At 34.7% G+C, this 22,109-nt stretch overlaps 1 protein-coding gene across 11 annotated transcripts in view; it reads left to right on the top strand.

Annotated features, from left to right (window-relative positions):
- Positions 1-22,109, top strand: part of FAM135A (family with sequence similarity 135 member A) — a 147,963-nt gene that overhangs the window by 25,380 nt on the left and 100,474 nt on the right. For all 11 annotated transcript variants that reach the window (XM_017549426.2, XM_037746036.1, XM_017549418.2 and 8 more), the window contains one exon: positions 3,001-3,080. In XM_017549426.2, coding sequence (XP_017404915.1) covers positions 3,001-3,080 — 80 coding nt within the window. The remainder of the gene's footprint in view (positions 1-3,000; positions 3,081-22,109) is intronic.

Here is a 22,109-nt window from a genome sequence, read left to right as displayed (position 1 = left end):
TAGATTCTCATATAAGTGACATCACACATTGTCTTTCTGTGCCTGGTTTATTTAACTTTGCATAATGTCTTTTAGGTTTATTCATGTTGTTGCAAATGACAGAATTATCTTATTTTTTAAGGCTATATAGCATTCTGTTGTGCATGTGTACTACATTTGCCATTCATTATCTAGTCATCCATTGATAAATACCAAGGTTGCTTCCATTATCTTAGCTATTGTGAATAATACTGCCCTGAATATGGGAGGGCAGCTTTCTGATAATACTGATTTCAGTTTTTTAAATATATACCCAGTAGTGGAATTGCTGGATCATATGGTAACTCTACTTTTAGTTTTTTGAGAAGCCTCTATAATGTCTTCCATAATGGCTATGCTAATTTACATTCTCACCAACAGTGTGCAGTGGTTCCTTTTTTTCCATATCCTCACCAACACTATCTTTTCTGTTGTTGTCTTTTTGATAATAGCCACTCTAACAGGTGTGGGTGATTGATTCTATGGTGTTGATTTGCATTTCCCTGATAAATAGAGATATTGAGCATTTTTTTACATATCTGTTAGCCATTCATATGTCTTCTTTTGAGAAATGTTTATTCATGCACTTTGCCCATTTTCTAGTTCAGTTATTTGTTTTTTGAAGTTGAGTTGTTTGAATTCTTTATGTGTTTTGGATATTAGTTCCTTATCAGATATCTGGTTTGCAAATATTTTTTTCCCAATCTGTGCGTTGTTTCTTCACTCTGTTTCTTTTGCTCTGCAGAAGCTTTTTAATTTAGCATAATCTTATTTGTCTATTTTTGCTTTTGTGGCCTATGCTTTGGGGGTTATATCCAAGAAACCATAGCTTAGAATAATGTAATAGAACTTTCCCCTTGTGTTTTCTTCTAGTAGTTTTATAGTTTCAGGTCTAATGTATAAGTCTTTAATCCATATAAGTTGATTTTGTATATGACGTGAGATAAGGCTCTAATTTTACTCTCTTGCCTGAGGATATCTAGTTTTCCCCACACTATTTATTGAAGAAACTGTTCTTTCTTCATTGCGCGTTCTTGGCACCTTTGTCAAAATCCAATGGACCATAAATGTGTGGGTTTATTTCTGGAATTTCTATCCTGTTGCATTGGTTGATGTTTTTGTTTTTATGCCAGTACCATGCTGTTTTGATTACAATTGTTTGGCAATATTTTTTGAACTCAGGGAGTGTGATCCTTTTAGCTTTTTGTTTGTTTGTTTTGGTTTATTTTTTATTTTTTGAGTCAGTCTCACTCTGTCACCCAGGCTAGATGGAGTGCAATGGTGTGATCTCAGCTCACTGCAACCTCTGCCTCCCAGATTCAAGCAATTCTCATGTCTCAGCCTTTCTAGTAGCCAGGACCACAGGCACATGCTGCCACACCTGGCTAATTTTTTGTCTTTTTAGTAGAGACAAGGTTTTGCCATGTTGGCCAGGCTGGTCTTGAACTCCTGACCTCAGTAATCCACCTGCCTTGGCCTCCCACATTGTTGGAATTACAGGTGTGAGCCACCACATCTGGCCACTTCATGCTTTTTGCTCAAGATTGCTTTCACTATTCTGAGTATTTTGTGTGATCCCATATAAATTTTAGTATTGTGTTTTCTGTTTCTGTGAAAAATGACATCAGATAAGTGTAGAGTTTTGTTTAAATGTCTCCAAATTTCCGCAAACACGTATTGAGCGCTTAACTGTGTGTAAACCAAGGATTGTGAATGTACCCCATGAATAAGACATGGTCTCTATACTGAGGAAGTTTAAAATGAAGCATCTACCACTGTTTAGCATTAATTTACTTTTATATCGTATTCCTATATATTTTTAAATAGCAATATTTTGCTTAATATTTAGTCAAAACCCTCAACATGAGAAGTTGAAGAGTTCCTAGAAGGTTCCAGCTGATTCCACTTTGATTTTTTTCTCAGTTTTCTCATGTTTTCAAGCAGTCCTCATCTTAATCTCCACAAGTCATCTAACTTTATGGAGTTTTATCCTGTCCCTTTAAAGCCATATTATGACTTTTAATGTTCCAAATTTGACTGACCTTCATTTACCCTTTGTGATCTGATGATAGATCCTTTCCAAGATGACACCTTCCTAGAATAATAGTAATTATTATATTTATATTTTTAATCTTTGTATTTTTTTATTTGCAAATTTAATATCTGAAACTACTCTCTAGAATATTATTGAAGAAAAGCAAACATTAAATATTCACTTCCTCAGTATATATCTAAGCTTATCCCTAATTTATAATGTTGATTGAGCTTTTGGTAATTTTGTGTGTTTGTATAGGTGTATGTATCCTCCATTACATACACACTTTTGCAGTGTGATGATGTTAAAAGACAATCATACCATAGTTTTTACGTCATAATCTTTTTCTTAAAGTTATTACTAATGTTTGGTAGATTTTTAAATATATATATACTATTTCAAAAATCTTTTAGAATAAATAAGCAAGTAAAAGTTCATAAACAAATAGCTCTGATTGAAAAAAATGGAATTCTTTAAAACAAATAGATATCTTTATTTTGTCATTTTTGGTATGAATCATTTTTAAAAACTGTTTATAGTGGATCTTGTATTTTCTCAAAATTATATTTAGAAGTAATTATCTCTTTATTTTTTAAAAGAAAAAAATGACCCAGGTTAAACAGTGAAGCTCTTAAATGCTTTTCTAATTCCACTCTTTGCTATCACATTCATATAAAGTAAGAAATATTATGTGTTGTATCTGTTTCTTTCATTTATCCTTATATATGCTAGGTTTCCCTTTTGGTTATATGCCATGCTTGTATTTGATACCTAAGCCTGATTTTCTTTTTCCAACAATAGTAAATGTTATGGGAGACTGATACAATTAGACCAACTTTATTATTTTAATATACATACAAATATGGAAGTTGGGACATATTTTTTATGTCCCAATTGCATATGTTTAAGTATGTTTTGAAATAACTTCCTTGTTTATTTTGCTTTAGTTTTTACCAGATTCGTGCTTCTATGAAAATTCCATCAAGAATTCCCCACAGAGTAGAAGCTAGTTTGCTACATGTAACAGGTAAGCTAAGGAATATGTTCAAGTTTAAAAAGTAATCTGAAATAGCATTTTAATAGTCAATAATAACTTTAATTTCTTTTTCATTACAGATATAAGCTACTAAATAACATCATTATGATAACCATGATAATAAATATATCTGGGGCCTCAATAAAGCAAGCTCAGTTGTTTCCTTCTTAGGTTTCTTAAAATGAATACATCAAATAATGTAAAAGTTTCATGAAAACAAACATAGAAGTGGTGTCCATTATATAAGATGCAGTGTAAAAAGATACACAGTAAATGGAAACATATAATTTGACTAATGATTATAAAGCTGTTTTATGATAAAGTTTTATGATATGCGTTTTTAGGGCTTTTTTTAAATCAATTTTTTTTCTGGGTTAGATTCTCTAATTATGAAACAGAGCCAAAATGCAATGTAGGAAGGTATGAAATAGACATGTTACAGCAGCTTTGTTAGTTACTCATATACTAAGGAGAGATACGAGCATTAAAGGGGTTAAATTAAAACTGATGGCTCTGATGTAATTAGTGGTCATTTTTTAGCTTTCCCAATACAATATATGCTGTTTCATTACATGTAGTTAGAAAATGAGCTAGTTAATGAAGCATTCTAAAGAGTTATTATGTAAGCCTAATATGAATTACTAGTTTTTAAAGCATCATAAAAATAATAAAATACACATAACACTAGAGCTATGCTGAGCATAATTCAGTCCAGTTTGAAATTTTAAAAAATTTGTTGGGTATTTGAAGTGTTTAGAATTATCATACTATAGATACTAAAATGTTGGTTAATGTTAAATTTTAATGAATTGTACATAGTATAGAGTTTATCTTCCTGAAGACTATCAAAGTGCTCACAGAGGTCAGTTGCTTATGGCAAATGTATATATACACAAACACACACATACATACACATGTATATATACATGTATGTATGTGTACATATGTATATTTTGTATATTCATTCATCTTGAAAATAATTTATTCTTGACTTGGCATACACGTTACTGTATGTATTATTGCAATAATAGATCTTCTTTTGTAAATCTGCTTTCAGAAAACACAGAGGTAATAAACTGACATTACATGATAGATTTGGTGTACTCTTTTGAACATGCTTGAATCTGGCATACTAGATTTCTAGCTCAGTTTTATCTCCTGAAGTTGCCAGTTGAGAAAATCCTCAGACTTTAGTTTGTGAGATATCTTTCAAGATGGCAAGATACTTGACATAAATTCCACAAGGTTAAATAGGCTAACCACTTTTAGGTAATGAATTTAAAAAATATAATGTTTGTTCTTTATTATAAAGTTTCGAGAGAAATAATGTCAAACCTGTGAAAATATTCTTGACCACCTAAAATTGTCCTTGTATGAGAACCTGAGAGATTTTTTGAGATTGAATTCATGATCTGCACTGAAGTTAAGATTTTTGTATTTTGTTTCATTTTAATATAGAAGTAATGAGATAAAATTACTTTTTAAATGCTTAGATTTGAAATTAGTTAATTTAGCCCAGAAAAATCTAATCAATGGAGAAAAAAGAGACAATTCTGGAAAGACAAATGGGGAAATGGTAGAAAACAGACAAAACCAGATAAATTATAAATTCTCAGCAAATGATTGATTCAAAGGCCAAAAGGAAGTATGCTAGAAGAAAATATTTGCTTCTTTCTGAATTTCACTTACTATATAGTCTTAATTGTGTGAAACCCAACTATCTCCTTGTTATGTTAGCCATGATTTCTCCATTCTTTCATATTCCTTTTCTGAACTTACAAATGAAACATTTTAAATCATTGATTTGATCATTAATCATTTAGCATTTCTCTGTATCATACAGAGAGTTGCTTCTACTTTGTTTTTCACAGATTGTAAATAATTACCTCAGAAGACTGGAAATTTTAACTATGCTTGGTTATTACAAATAAATTCCAAGAAAGATTGTGAATGTCAGAATTACTAGTTGGGAATAATGACTGGTGGACAAAAATATTATTTGAAAATGAAATCTTGTTGGTTAGATACTTAATTGGTGTAAAGGATATAATTGAGTGTCATAGTATTTAATTTGGTTAATGTGTTTCGTTAAAAACTAGTTTCTTCATAATGTTAACTTACTCCTCAAATAACTTCCTCTTTTAGTAATGTTACCTTGCCCTAACTTTATGGAAACATTTCTCTACCTTGGCTTACTGACTTGTGAGTTGAGAATAAGGAAGGGCATCAGAAATAAATTGTCAAAAGATTTAACAGTAATCCCTGATTATTCTTCCTAGTCCAGTCGCCCTTGAGTGACTGTGCCTGCTGCTACTTGTATTATTACAGTTCAGTCAGGAGCACCTTTTTCAGATATGGTAGTGGCATTATCTTGGATGACAATAGTTCAGAATTATGACTCTGGGCAGAAGCCTCAGAATCTATTCATTGCAGTGATCTAAGTTCAGGTGTGTCATTCAGCAACTTCTGGACCTAAGGTGAGAACAATTTATGTCCTGATAACTCAGAGCGGGTGCTGTGTTTTAAAGAACACAGATGAAATTTATGGCAACATGGAAATATCCTTCGTTTTCATAGCATGTCACATCTTATAGAGGTTTTTCCAAGACTTTTTGAGTGTTTTGCCTTTAGTAATTTGTGAGCTAAGTACTTGACTGATACATTTTCTGTCAGTGACTATTTACTGCAACAACTTGAGCTTTCAGATCCAGTGAGTGTTCATTTATTATTGTATTTGATAGTGACAGGGTGGTGCTACAGATTCAGTCAAGATTCTTTCCATACATAGTTTCAGGGCACTAAATCATTATTCAGCCTTTATTAGGTTACTTCTAATCTGGGCATTAACTATTTAAATATTGTGATATTTGTATTTAGCCTCATCTTGTACCAGAAACTTCTTCCAATTGACATTTTATTTTCCAAATGAATATGTTTGTTCAGCATTGTCAGTTTTTATTTGCTCACCAGAAAAGTGGGCATTTTATAGCTGCTCAGTCCCTTCTTTGTCTTTTGAGATAAAAAAATATTCTAGAAAAAATAGAAACGAATTTATTTTATGAACAACCCTATTTGAACGAAGTTCCATGATCGCTATTCTTGTCAACTAAATACTGGTTGGAAAGAATTATCTTTTATAAAAATTAACAGAAGTTATAAGTCAATCTCTAGGTCATTTGTAAGGCAGAAACATTACATACAATTAATGTTATTTACAAAGTATTGTTATTTTGACATTATGACAAACTTGTCAGAAATGCCCAGATAGAGGTACCTTCTCTTAGCCTTTTCCTTGGGTCTTAATTTTGTTTTTTCTGTTATGTCTAGATTTAATCATAGCTGCTGCCAATTCCTAGGTTCTGATACTATCAGCTGTGACTATGAAATGTAGTGATCTGATAGTTTACTAGTCTGTTTAAAGGAAATATCTTTTAAAAACAAATAGTCTATGTCAGAAACCAGTCTGTAAAAGGGAAGCCTGATTTTGAAATGATAGGCTTCCATATTATATCATGTGTGAAAATCTCACATATGTGAAAATATTATCTTGGTATTTTTTGAATAGCATTATACCAGAAATATTTAGAAGATTATATACATTTTAATTAAATTATAGCAGCCAAAATAGCAAGCACAAGAACTAGATTTGGGACAGAAGAAACACATAAAATCTCTTTCACTCTTTTTTCTCATTCTTTTTCAAAATAGCAAACTTTTGCCTATTGTGTTTGAAATGTACTACCAAATATGACTTCTCAAGATCTTTCATATATCAGATATTGTATCAATGTGTTTTATTTTTAATTCTCTAATTTATGATAACTTGTTTTCTTGTTTGTGGTATGCAAAGATATGTGCAAAGCCTTTCAAATAAAATAACTGAACAAATTAGGAGACATGCTATTTTCCCGTGCCCAACACTGTTCCCAGCATGATTACCTTTTATGTATAGGCCGTTGTCCATAGCTTTGGAATCTTGTTTCATCCTCTGAACACTTGTAATAAGATAAATCTGGTAAAGTAATCAAGTATTTTCTGCTAGTGTACCCCAGAGTAGCCTCGAGCCTATTAAATGTTAAGTTAATATGAGTATTATAGACTATAGTGGTTGATGGGATGTGGTGACTTATCAGAGTCTCACAAGTGTTAGTTTAAACCAAATAATGTTCTTCTGTCTAGATGCATTTCCTCCCCAGCAATCTGAAAAAAAACAGAGCAAAGAAGGCAGCCAACTTATGACAATCTTTGAGATATTGTTGCTGCCTTCTATACCCTTCCCACCCTCAAAATTTCATTTTATAGTAGTACTAAAGAGTTCTTATAGTGTATATCTTTTTACTATTAGTAAATTATTAGGGAAAGCTGTCCTTCTTTCCTGCCTCAAGAAATTATTCCCATGTATTTAACAAACTTTTAATAAATACATATCATTGATTTCTACCCTTATCTTTGAACATAAATACCTCTTTATATGGGATAGTTTTGCTTTGTCTTCTGTGTTAATTTTTTACCTCTGTTTCTTAAAAATTCGTTTCTTCTTTTAAGGGCTTAGATTTTCTCTATGCTTTTTATTACCTGCTCTGTTTTTCTTTTAACTTTGATTTATACTTTCATCTTAATACCTTTTCCTTCCAGCACTGAATTTTACCATGATTCTCATACCTTCTGTATATTTTGAGAAAACTTTTAGGAAAAATAGTTTAAAATAATGATTTTTGTCTGTGAGTTACAGTAGAGCAGGTTGAATGGGATAGGAATTAGCTGGTATTATACAGCTTATTCCAATACATTTAAATTATTTCCAGCACAAGATTATGCTGACAGTGAGAGGTTTGAGTCAGGAAATAGCTGTCATCTGCAATAAATCAGTCATGAAAGACAATGAGTATTTATAGAGCTATTGAAAATTGGTTAGTAAGAAAGCATTCATAGACTTGTGTAGCAGAGAAGTCATTGCTGGTTTTAGGAATCTGGCTCCAGTTTGAAATGTTATGTAGTTTCTGTAAAAAGTTTAAATAATGACATCCTAGTAATGATAGTATTATTAAGATTAAATGTATTTTGTTTAGTTTGCTTTTTAATATTCATCTGTCTTTCTTTCTGGAAATTTTTTTAATAAAAATAATACAGGCATATGGTTAAAAGATCAGTTAGTCCAGAAAGACTTGTACTAAAAACTATAGCTTGTTTTCTAGATGTAACAACTTTTACCCCTGTCTCTAGTCCTATGGTTACCTCTGTGTGGATATTCTCAGTGGACTTCCTGTTATGATAAAAAGACACTTTATCTTATTTACACCATTTACACCATTTCCTTGTTCCCTCTCCCCCACCCTTTTGAAAGAGATGCTATTATTCTCTTATCTGTTTCTGACCAGTCTCTGTAGCTTCCAACAGTATATTTAAAGCTCCAGTTTCTACTTTGCTGATTATGGCAGATAACTCACTTTGAAATAAGGATATATTGTCGCCTTTTTTTCTTTTCAAATTTTCTCTCTTTTTACTTTACAATCTCTGTTGGAATTGTCAAGTTTGCTGACATTCATATCCTGTTTTGTAACCAGTTAAATCTTTTGTCCTTTGTCTGTTGGTTGATCCTAAAGGTTGAAAACAGCTATTTGCATTTCGGTAGTAACGCAGGAAAGGGTTTCTAGAAATGACTATCCAACGTAAAGAAGGAAGATCATAAGTGTCTAGTAAGACAATTAAGGTAGTCTAACTTCAGTATTGATGTGAGTCACTGTTAGATAGCTAGCCAAGAATATTTTTCTGAAAACAAATAAAATCATTTATGAGATGGGAAACAAACTAGTATGACTAAGAGCAAGAAGGAAGAACTGAAGAAAACATGTAGATAGATCTATCTGCCTATCTGTCTGTCAGTCAATCAATCAATCTGTCTATCGCTACATAGATACATAGATAGACAGACAGATAGATAGACTTTTTTTCCCAGTGGAGTCTCACTGTTTCCCAGGCTGGAGTGCAGTGGTGCGATCTTAGCCCACTGCAACCTCCGCCTCCTGGGCTCAAGCAGTTCTCCTGCCTCAGCCTCTCGAGTAGCTGGGATCACAGGCTCACGCCACCATGCCTGGCTAATTTTTGTGTTTTTAGTAAAGACAGGGTTTCACCAGGTTGGCCAGGCTGATTTCAAACTCCTGACCTCAAATTATCCGCTGCCTCGACCTCTCAAAGTGTTGGGATTAAGACGTGAGCCATTGCACCCAGCCTATAGATATATACATCTTAATGTGGTTTAGAAACTGTTAATTCAGAGATGCAGGTCTGATATAGTTAGCAAAATGATGACTTGGAATTAGAAGTCTTCTGTTTTCCTCTTGTGCTAACTGGGAAAACTCACTTAACCTCCTTGAGCTTTAGTTTCTTATCTGTGAAATGTATTACCTGCTTCACAGGGTTGTTGTGCATTAAATAAGTAAAGTACTTAGACTGTAAAGGACTGTATACATGTTAAATACTGAGTTCTAGAAATATAAGAAATAATGGGAAACAGTCATGTTTTGACTCATGCTATGCACCATTTTATGTAAAGAACTAAAACTTAAAGTTCATTTGATGTTTTCTGTGTTATGTATAATTTCTGTCATATGGCAAGTTAATTATGTGCATATGATAATATTTCATGTTAATAAGTATAATCTTAAAATTTAATTTAATTTTTCTGAAAACCAATAAAACTATGAGATAGGAAACATTAAACTAGTTTGCCCAAGAGCAAGAAGGAAGAACTAAAGGGAAGATAACTCGCAGAAGATCCTTCAATTTATATAATATTATTGTATAATTATGTTTATATGTAATATATATAATTTATATGTAATATATAATCTATAATCATGGAAATCTAGGGACTTGGGACTGCCTTTCCATTCTTACAAAGCTAGTTTAATTGTGAGTGTGTTTTAATTGGGCATAACTAGTTTCAGATCTTGTTCTGCCACTCACTAGCTATTTGGTTGTAAGCAAATTATTCCATTTCTCTGAGTCCTTCTTTCCTAATCAGTGTAATAGCTATAATCCTTCTCACAGTGTACATGTAAAAATTAAATTAGAAAATTGGGTGAAGAGACCTAGTGCCATGCTCAGTAAATATCTTTTCCCTGTGTCTTGCGCTCCCTTTCTGTCCTAAATTGCTCCATTAGTGAAAATGCTGAAATAAGGTGGACTCTAGGATCTCAGAACCAGCTTGAAATAAGGAAAAACAGCCTAAGAAAAAGCCATTTATATGTATTTTCTTCTTAGTTTTCAAGAATTAGATGTATGTGTAGGCAGGTTAGTTGAATGGTATGGTTTAACTTTTTTTATAACTTCTTTCCATCTTTTCCTCCCAATGAGATAGCTGTTCCTTGTTAGTGTAGGAGTTCTGTGGTGTATTTAAGAGAACACATATGTTTGAAATAGTTCATCAGTGTGACATTGATGGCCAAGCACAGGCTGTGACACAAACATCTGTGCCATTTGATTTCTGGACAGATTATCAGAACCTTGGTGTCTATAAAATGTATATATTAATCCCTACAACATAAGGTTGCCACAATGATTAATAATGATTTCCATATAGCACATTGCTGTGTATTTAGTAGCTAATGTTAGTAGTAGTGGTATTAGTAGTAGTAAGATTGAAGTGGGGAAAAAAAAGGGAAATTTTACAAAAATTCAAATGATAATGTGTAGGGAAGGTCTTAATACAAAAAAAAAGTTCTCCATTTTCATATAAGCTTTACAACTAGATAAGCATTTAGACTTACAAGAAATCAGCCCAGGTTGGTTAAAAAGAGAAATTCCATCTAAGCACAGCTGCATAAAAAAAAAAAAAAATTCAGTTATTTGTATTTGACCAGGTTTTTCCTAAGGCTGTGCCTCTGTCTTGGGTAATACTCTTTTTTTGTATATATGGATTTTATTTTTGTTCCTATGTGCCACCACCCAGCTTTTAGGTAAGTGATAGCAGTTTCAAAAAGTTAACATCAAGGAGAAAGGAAGGCTAGAAATAAGAACTAGCTATAAAAGTAAGGAAAGACTGTCCCAGTTACTTCATTTTGGCTACTTGGAGTAAAGTTTCAAATATTTTGAAGTGCTGTTAGCAGAACCATATCTTTCTCCTCCGTTAGTTGTCTCCTTAAGCTTTGCTCAGCCATCAACTTTTCAGGGCCTTCCTTTGAGAGCCACTGACATGTTGAGATAGTTCTGCTGCGTTAAGATTTTTCATGATTTGATCCTATCCTATATGTCAAATTTTGTTTCCCACTATTTTCCTTGTGGATTCCATGGAACCACTTTCAGTTTCTCAAGTTTGGTGAGTTCTATTTTCTCATATTTTGTGCATGCTCTCCTCTCCTCATTACCTCCTTTTTAAAACCATAGGTAACTCCCCTAAGCAGTTAGATATTTCCTTTGCCTTATTATCATACCTCTTTCTTTCTCCGAGACAGGGTCATGCTGTCACCTGGGCTGGAGTACAGTCATGTGATCACAGCTCACTACAGCCTTGAACTCCTGGGCTCAAGTGATAATCCCACATCAGCCTCCCAAAGTAGCTAGGACTACAGGTGCATGCCACCACACCAGGCTACTTTTTAAAAACAAATTTTGTAGACGGGGGTCTTACTATATTGCCCAGGCTGGTCTCAAACTCCTGGCCTCAGGCAGTCTTCTCACCTCTGCCTCCCATAGTGCTGGCATTACACGTATGAGCCACCATTCCTGGCCCATAGCACTTTCTATGTCCATCTTTTAGCCCATGTTACAATTTTTTCTCAGAGATGGGATTCTTCTAAAACAAACATCAGTCATCATTAAAGAAAAGTGCTTTAAAAAAAGGAAAATTTAAGGAAACATAGCTAGAGACAATTCATATTATGTCACTAATCCATTACTGTTATCAGTAATTGAATAATCTCAACAGCCAGGAATGGAATACTCACCATAACATTAGGCCCTTCAATTAAACTGCATAGATTACAAAATGGAAATCATTTGGCAAGCCTCCACTTTGCTTTCCTCAGATTCAGCAGCTTCCATCATTGCCCTTCAGTTGTCTTTTTACCTGATTTAAGAGGTAGTGTTACATTGTCATTTGCTTTGGCTTGCTGAAATAGGCAGTTAAGAGATTATCGCCTTGTACTGTAGTTATTTATTTGAATGTTTCTATGAGACTCATAAGAAAATGGGCAGAGTTCTTACTTACATTCATATCTCTTAGTTCCCAATACTTGAGAGACTTAACAAATTCTGGTTGAATGAATATTCACTTGTTCACAAAGTAAATGAAAGATACTAGTGCTAACTGTTTAACCAAAGGAAATGGAAAGGCAGATACTGATAGAAATAAAATGTAAATTATTATGATTAAATGTAAATATTTATAGGCCTCTGATTATCTCAAGTCTTTGAAACTATAGATCTGAATATTTGTTATCAGATAAGTCATTTTAATAAGGAAACAGGATATTAAATTAAGAAGTTAGATGAAAATTCATTTATTCAATAAATATGAATGACCATTATACATAAAACCTAAATTAAAGTGCTCGGTCCTAAATTAAAGCAGTGAAAAAGATTAATGTGATTTCTAACTTAATGGAGTTGTTATCATCTAGAAAATAATAGAAAACAAAGAAGGTTTCAGATTCCAGGCAATAAACTTAGCATACACATTTAGATCTTGTTTCCTAGACCCTTTGGTTTGATAACAACATTGAAGTGTAAAAAGGAATAACAGAACAATATTTCAGTAAGTTTTGTTTGTTTTTAGTTTGTTGTTGTTTTGTTGTTGTTGTTGAGACAGAGTCTCACTTTGTCACCCAGGCTGGAGTGCAGTGGCATGATCTTGGCTCACTACAACCTCCATCACCCAGGTTCAAGCGATTCTCCAACCTCACTCTCTTGAATAGCTGGGATTACAGGCATGCACCACCACGCCTGGCCAATTTTTTTTTTCTTTTTTTTTTTTTGTATTTTTAGTAGAGATGGGGTTTCACCATGTTGGCCAGGCTGGTCATAAACTACTGACCTCAAGTGATCCACCCGCCTCGACCTTCCAAAGTGCTGGGATTATAGTCATGAGCAACCATGCCTGGCCTAAAATTTTTTTATCTTGAATAACTGAAATTCTGTACCATTGAACAGTGACTCTCCGTTTCGCTGTCCCCTAGCCCCTGTCAACACGCATTCTACTTTCTGCTTCTGAGTTTGACTGCTTTAGATACCTCATAAAAGTAGAGTCATGCAGTATTTGCTCTTCTGTGACTGGCTTATTTCACTTAGCATAATGTCCCTATGTTTTTCCATGTTGTAGCTATGACAGGATTTTCTTTTCTAAGGCTGAATAATATTCTCTAGTATGTACATACCACATTTTCTTTATCCATTAATTTGTCTATAGACATTTAGGTTGTTTCTACCTCTTGACTATTGTGAATAATTCTTCAATGAACAAGAGTGTGCAAACATCCCTTTGACCTTCTTTTATCAATTCTTCTGGATAAATATGTATAAGTGAGATTGCTGGATTATGTAGTAGTTCCATTTTTATTATTTTTATTTTTTGAGACAGGATCTTGCTCTGTCACCCAGACTGGAGTGCAGGGGTACGATCATGGCTAATTGCAGCCTCTACCTTTTGGGCTTAAGCAGTCCTCCTACCTCAGCCCCATGAGTCACTGGGACTACAGCTGGGAACCATCATGCCCAGCAAATTTTTAAAATTTATGTTTTATTGATATAGGGCCTAACTTTGTTGCCTAGGCTGGTCTTGAACTCCTGGGCTCAAGCGTTCCTCCTGCCTTGGCCTCCCAAAGTGCTGGGATAACAGGTGTTAAGTGACCCACACACTGTGTGTGGCCAGTAGTTCTATTTTTAACTTTTTGAGGAACCCTCAAGTGTCTTGGACAGTGGCTACACTGTTTCACATTTTTAGCAACAGTACACAAGAGTTTGTTTCTCCACATCCATAAGTGCTGACCATGTTCATAATATTATAAAGAAGTAAGAAATAAATGAGACAAGGACCTTGCTTTCAAGAAATCTTCATTTCTTCCTCCTGAAAGCCTCTTCCATTTTATCTTCATTTGACTAATTCTTTTTCATAGTATTTCAATACAAATGTTACGTTGTCAAGAAAGCCTTTCCTGGCTTCACAGCCTAAGTTCACCCCCATATTGTAAGATGTCATAGCACTCTGTCTTCTGTAACACTTAGTGTAGATCTAATTTACAGGGAAAATGGTTGGGTTTTCTTGTTCAGTTCACTTAGCTGAGAACAATCCATGGCACAGAGCAGCTATATAATGAATGTGTAACTTTGTATTATGAAATGTACTGTACATTTTTTGAAGATTACATAATACATTATTTTATTAAATAATAAAATGACCAGCCAGGTGCCCAACCTTTCATTTAAGAAATAGAACATTAGTAGTACTGTAAAATCCTCCGATATCCCCCTCTTGATTTTTGTGTTATTCTTTTGCTTTCTTATAGTTTTATCAAGTATCAATGTATTCCAAGGAAATACCTGGTTCAATTTGAAAAAAATTGAGTGACAAGCACAAACCTAGTTGTGTAAGGAAGTGTAAATTTCGCTATTATTTACAAGAATTCTCCCAGAAGAAAAGTTGAAGAGTCTCTGGGTTATAGTCTGCTTCTTTATACCTTAAAGGTTTTAAGACTTTGTTTGGAGATGTTAGTGGGCAAGGTCAAGAGTGAATTGTGTAAAACAGAGTTTACCACATTCAGGGTTTCTGGCAAGATTGTAATGTGATAAAATATTGGATATCTAACATATGGATCAGACTGATTTGCATCTAAACTTAACATGGCCCTCCTCCAACTCGCAGGAGCAGGTCAAAGCAGAAAACTTTAGTTAAGTGAAAATAGTGTCATTATATGATCTAGGCAAGAAACGTCTTTAGTACACCTTGAAATAAGCCAAGCACTGAAAAGAATCTAGCTAAGCTTTTAATCTGTCCTCAGGATAAAAGTTGGTACCCTAGTGGCAGGGATGTTAACATATCTGCCTTTATGGCACATGAATCCAACCTATATTGGTCACAGTATATCTAAGGAAGAGGATTTGTTTGGGATCTTCCTTCACCATCTTCCTAGGCATTCCCTTTGCATCTCTTCTATGTTGAATCTCTTATTTCCTAACATCTATTTTTTCTCTTTCTTGGTTTACTCTCTCAATTTCATAGAGCCTATAAATAACTTGTTGAGAAAAGTGGCATGGGAAACAAATATGCCTTTTTTTGAAGCCTTCAGCATCTAAAAATCTTTTCATTCTACCCTTAACACTTGTTTGGAAGTTTAGCTAAGTATGGAATTCTAGATTGGAAATGCTTTTTCTTTGGAATTTTGAAAATATTACTCCATTATCTTTTGTTTTACTGCATTACTGTTGAGAGTTCCAAAGGCATTCTGATTACTAATCTTATTTATTTCTCCATAAAAAATAAGTGACTGATTCCTAATCTTCTGTTTGACTTTTTTCCCCTTTCAAGAATCTGGTAGAATATCCTCTTTGGTAGAATATCCTCTTAGTAACTGGGGTTCTGATGGAACGTAATGATGTACTGTGGGTCTTTGAGTACTTCAGTTCTGGGAATTTCTTAATTTGTTAATGATTATGTCTCATCTGTTTTCTTTGTTCTTTCATTTTTGAACTTCTTTTGTTTACAAGGTGAATCATCTTTACTGGCTTTCTTAATTTTTAGTTTTTTCTTCTTCTTTTCCCCATTCTCTTCTTCTTTTCCCCATTCTCTTCTTGTTCTACTCTGATATTTCTTCACCTTTATTTTTAACCTTTTCTTGAGCTGTTTGCTTTTGTGCTTTCTGCCTTTTACCCTCTCTGATACTGTCTTACTCTCCCTCTCCCTTTCTCCTTTTTTTCTCTTTTTCTTCTCTCCTTCCCTCTTTCTCATTGCTTCTCCATTCATTTTAAAATCTAAGTGCTCTTTTCTCTGAGTGTTCCTTTGCTATAGCAGTGTTTTCTTGTTTCATGAGTATAGTATGTTCACTAAGAACAATGTTCTTCTGTTTTCTTTTTTAATTTTTTTGTATAAGTTACTTTTTTCCTCCTTTAGTCTCCAAATTACATGTTAAAAGTTTTCTTCAGATATTTGATAGGCTTCAGTTTTCTAAACATGACAGAAAGGAAGGCTGATGGGAAATTCTGAGAGCATACAGGGTACTTACCCAAGCTTCATTTTGGGGCGATGGTGAGCCATTTGGCTAAGGAATCTTTGAAGTCAGTATTGATAGTTGTTTTTCATTGGATTCATCAGATTCCCCACATGTCAAGAACTGTGAAGAGTCTAAGATTATACCATTCATACCATTGAGAATTCTTCTCTGTGGTTTCTCATGGTTCTGGGCAGAGAGAAACATTTTGTGAGCAGACACTGAAAGCCTTCTGTTTACTGTCTTTTTTTTAAATTATACTTTAAGTTCTAAGGGTACATGTATAGAACATGCAGGTTTGTTACACAGGTATACATGTGCCATGGTGGTCTGCTGCACCCATCAACTCATCTATATTAGGTATTTCTCCTAATGCTATTTCTCTTCCTGCCCTCCACCACCCTGACAGGCCCCAGTGTGTGATGCTGCCTTCCCTGTGTCCATGAGTTCTCATTGTTCAACTCCCACCTGAGTGAGAACATGAAGTGTTTGGTTTTCTGTTCTTGTGTTAGTTTGCTGATAATGATGGTTTCCAGCTTAATCCATGTCTCTACAAAGGACATGAACTCATCCTTTTTTATGGCTGCATAGTATTCCATGGTGTGTATGTGCCACCTTTTCTTTATCCATTCTATCATTGATGGGCATTTGGATTGGTTCCAAGTCTTTGCTATTGTGAACAGTGCTGCAATAAACAAAAATGTGCATGTGTCTTTATAGTAGAGTGATTTATAATCCTTTGGGTATATACACAGTAATGAGATTGCCAGGTCAAATGTTATTTCTAGTTCTAGGTCTTTGAGAAGTAGCCACACCGTCTTCCTCGATGGTTGAACTAATTTATACTTTCACCAACAGTGTAAAAGTGTTCCTATTTCTCCAATCCTCTTCAGCCTCTGTTGTTTCCTGACTTTTTAAAGGAACACCATTCTAACTGATGTGAGAAGGTATCTCTTGAGGTTTTGATTTGAATTTCTCTAATGACCAGTGATGATGAGCATTTTTCATATGTCTGTTGGCTGCATACATGTCTTCTTTTGAGATGTGTCTGTTCATATCCTTTGCCCACTTTTTCATGGGGTTCTTTCTTCTTTTCTTGTAAATTTGTTTAAGTTCCTTGTAGATACTGGATATTAGCTGTTTGTCAGATGGATAGATTGCAAAAATTTTGTCCCATTCTGTAGGTTGCCTGTTCACTCTTATGATAGTTTCTTTTGCTGTGCAGAAGCTCTTTCATTGGATCCCATTTGTCAATTTTGGCTTTTGTTGCCATTGCTTTTGGTATTTTAGTCATGAAGCCTTTATCCATGCCTGTGTCCTGAATGATATTGCCTAGGTTTTCTTCTAGGGTTTTTATGGTTTTAGGTCTTACATTAAGTCTTTAATCCATCTTGAGTTAATTTCTATATAAGGTGTAAGGGAAGGATCCAGTTTTAGCTTTCTGCATTTGGCTAGCCAGTTTTCCCAACACCATTTATTAAATAGGGAATCCTTTCTCCATCGCCTGTTTTTGTCAGGGTTGTCAAAGATCAGATGGTTGTTGATGTGTGGTGTTATTTCTGAGGCCTTCATTCTATTCCATTGGTCTATATATCTGTTTTGGTACCAGTTCCATGCTGTTTTTGTTACTGTAGACTTCCAAACTGTTACATAGTTTGAAGTCAGGTAGCGTGTTGCATCCAGTGTTGGTCTTTTTGCTTAGGATTGTTTTGGCTATGTGGGCTTTTTTTTTGTTCTATATGACATTTAAAGTAGTTTTTTCCAATTCTGTGAAGATAGTCAATGGTAACTTGATGGGGGTAGCATTGAATTTATAAATTTCTTTGGACAGTATGGCCATTTTCATGATACTGATTCTTCCTATCCATGAGCATGGAATGCTTTTCCATCTGTTTGTGTCCTCTCTTATTTCCTTGAGCAGTGGTTTGTAGTTCTCCTCGAAGAGGTCCCTCACATCTCTTGTAAGCTGTATTCCTAGGTATTATTCTCTTTGTAGCAGTTGTGAATGGGAGTTCACTCATGATTTGGTTTTCTGTCTGTTATTGGTGTATGGGAATGCTTGCGATTTTTGCACATTGATTTTGTATCCTGAGACTGCTGAAGTTGCTTATCAGCTTATGGAGATTTGGAGCTGAGATGATGGGGTTTTCTAAATATATGGTCATGTCATCTGGAAACAGAGATAATTTGACTTCCTCTTTTCTTAATTGAATACCCTTTATTTCTTTCTCTTGCCTTATTGCCCTGGCCAGAACTTCCAATACTTTGTTGAATAGGAGTGGTGAGAGAAGGTGTCCTTGTCTTGTGCCAGTTTTCAAAGGGAATGCTTCCAGTTTTTGCCCATTCAGTATGATATTGGCAGTGGGTTTGTCATAAATAGCTTTTATTATTTTGAGATACGTTGCATCAATACCTAGTTTATTGAGAGTTTTTAGCATGAAGGGCTGTTGAATTTTGTCGAAGGCCTTCTCTGCGTCTTTTGAGATAATGATGTGGTTTTTGTCATTTATTCTGTTTATGTGATGGATTACCTTTCTTGATTTGCATATGTTGCACCAGCCTTGCATCCCAGAGATGAAGCCAACTTGATTATAGTGGACAGTCTTTTTGATGAGCTGCTGGATTCTGTTTGCTAGTATTTTATTGAGGATTTTTGCATTGATATTCATCAGGGGTTATTGGCCTAAAATATTCTATTTTTGTTGTGTCTCTGCCAGCTTTTGGTATCAGAATGATGCTGGCCTATAAAATAAGTTAGAGAGGAGTCCCTCTTTTTCTGTTGTTTGGAATAGTTCCAGAAGGAATGGTACCAGCCCCTCTTTGTACCTCTGGCACAATTAAGCTGTGAAACTGTCTGGTCCTGGACTTTTTTTGGTTGGTAGACTATTAATTGCTGCTTCAATTTCAGATCTTGTTTATTGGTCTGTTTGGGAATTTGACTTCTTCCTGGTTTAGTCTTGGGAAGTATGTATGTGTCCAGGAATTCTGGATTTTCTCATTTATTTGCACAGAGGTTTTTATAGTATTCTTTGATGGTAGTTTGTATTTCTGTGGGTTTGGTGGTGACTCTTTTATCATTTGTTATTGTATCTATTTGATTCCTCTCGCTTTTCTTCTTTATTAATATGGCTAGCGGTCTGTCTATTTTGTTGATCTTTTAAAAAAAAAAACCAGCTCCTGGATTTATTAATTTTTTGAAGGGTTTTTTGTATCTCTATTTCCTTCAGTTCTTCTCTTATCTTAGTTATTTCTTGTTTTCTGCTAGCTTTTGAATTCCATTGCTCTTGCTTCTCTATAGGTTTTTTAATTGTGATGTTAGAGTGTTGATTTTAGATATTTTTTGCTTTCTTTTGTGTGCATTTAGTGCTATAAATTTCCCTTTACACACTGCTTTAAAATGTGTCCCAAAGATTCTGTTACGTTGTATCTTTGTTCTCGTTGGTTTCAAAGAGCATCTTTATTTTTGCCTTCATTTTGTTATTTACCCAGTAGTCTTTCAGGAGCAGCTTGTTCAGTTTCCATGTAGCTGTGTGGCTTTGAGTGGGTTTCTTAATCCTGAGTTCTAATTTGATTGCATTGTGGTCTGAGAGACTGTTTGTTATGATTTCCGTTCTTTTGCATTTGCTGAGGAGTGTTTTACTTCCAATTATGTAGTTGGTTTTAGAATAAGTGTGATGTGGTGCTGAGAAGAATGTGTATTCTGTTGATTTGGGGTAGAGAGTTCTGTAGATATCCATTATGTCTGCTTGGTCCAGATCTGAGTCCAAGTGCTGGATATCCTTGTTAATTTTCTGTCCTATTGATCTGTCTAATATTGACAGTGGGGTGTGTCTCCCACTATTACTGTGTGTGGTGTGTCTCCCATTATTATTGTATTATTATTAAGTCTCTTTGTAGGTCATTAAGAACTTGCTTTATGAATCTGGGTGCTCCTGTATTGGGTGCACATGTATTTAGGATAGTTAGCTCCTCTTGTTGCATTTACCATTGTTGCATTGTTGATTTACCATTATGTAATGCCCTTCTTTGTCTCTTTTGATCTTTGTTGGTTTAATGTCTGTTTTATTAGAGACTAGAATTGCAACTACTCCCTTTTTTTGCTTTCCATTTGCTTGATAAGTCTTCCTCCATCCCATTATTTTGAACCTATGAGTGTATTTCCATGTGATAGGGGTTTCCCGAATACAGCACACCAGTGAATCTTGACCCTTTATCCAGTTTGCCAGTGCAGACTGTCTTTTTAAGGATATGTGCACAATGAACAGCTTTGGAAGTTATAGACATTGTCTCTGTCTAGAACATACAGTATATTTATTTACCCTCCAGTATAATGGACAGTGCAAAAGTTAGATAGGTTTTCTTATAGCCCCTTATAAAAGACAGGCTTCCTAAGCTTCAGGTTCCTCAGTTGTCACCAAAAACCCATCTCATGCATAGTTTCCACCTGGCCTGCCTTCCATGTCACTCCCATATAGGACTTAAGGGTGTGAATGCAAGGGAAACTAATATGACCAAGAAGCTCATGCTGCTTGCTATGCTGTCTGTAATCAAACCCTTTGTCTTTGACCCAAGAGTCTTTTGTCTTCTGCCAACATCTATGAAACTGTGGCAGGCTAGCTTGTTAGGTTGCAAGTTTGGTAAAATCTCAGATTTCACAGTTCTTAAAATGCCATCGAAGACTCTTGTCTGTCTCCTTCCTAGAGAATAAGAATCTACCTGACAGCCTTCTAGGAGCCCAGTAGAGAATAATTCTGGAATCTTAGTATTCAGTATGCCTATGCTCATATACTCATGCTCTGTCAGTTTTGCCAGGTGATTTTTAGTTGAGAGGACTTTTATTCTCTTCAGAGAATAAACCTCCAGACTTCTGCTAGGGTGAAGGAAGGAACAGCAAAGCAACCTAGTGGCATGTAATAGGGGAAAGAACACAGTAATCAGTCTTGTTCTTTGCTGATAGGTTGCCTTCTCAAGAAAGCATTTCCTGGCTTTTCTATTTAAAATTGCTGTCTTTCTCATCCCTCTTTCCTTTCTTTATTTTTCTCCATAAGACTTACTACTTATAACTTTAAAATGTATTCTATCATTTACTTACTGTTTTTGTTCTCTATCACACCACCCCATTGGGATGTAATCTCTATGAGGTCGTAGATTTTTATCTCTTTCATTTTACTGTGTATCCCCAACACCTAGAGAATGCATGATACATAAGTATTCAGTAAATATGTGTTGATTGGATGAGTGAATTAATGACTAGGAAGTTGTACATCTGTTGCCTGTTGCTTCTGGTTTGAGAATAAAATTAAGATGAAGTTTATTATCTGTAAGTCATTGGCATGTCTTTTTTAAAGCTTAAAATAATGATGTCAGTTGAGGGTATAGGCAACATTCATTGAAGTCATTCCACAGAAATTTATAATTATCGATTTTGTATACAACTTCTTATCTGGCATGAGAATCCCTTTAGAGCATTCCTAAAGGCAGTGTTGTTTTTTCTGTCTGATCATTTTTAGTATTGTTAGTAGAACCAATGGGGTTTACTGAAGAATTGGTTGTGAGGCATGGAAGAGAAGAATGAATAAAAATCACAGATCTAGTAAGCGGCGGAACCAGAACTTAAACCTAACCAGTCTGGCTTCAAAGTCTGTGTTCCTAACCACTGCACTATGCTGCTTCTTGATGAGAAAAAAGCAGCCAAAAAAAAAAAGAAAAGAAAAAGGGGGTGGCCTTTTTAGTGGGTAGGAGTGGAACCTAGAAGAGTGTAATGTCCAGAAAGCTACATTTGAGAAGTGCATCAAGAATGAGAGAATGGGCAACATAATGA

This window comes from Cebus imitator, unplaced genomic scaffold (genome assembly GCF_001604975.1).
Source record: "Cebus imitator isolate Cc_AM_T3 unplaced genomic scaffold, Cebus_imitator-1.0 Scaffold218, whole genome shotgun sequence".
Classification (NCBI taxonomy): Eukaryota; Metazoa; Chordata; class Mammalia; order Primates; family Cebidae; genus Cebus; species Cebus imitator.
The sequence above is the reverse complement of the archived record's forward strand: the minus strand, read 5'-3'. Positions and strand labels throughout refer to the sequence as shown.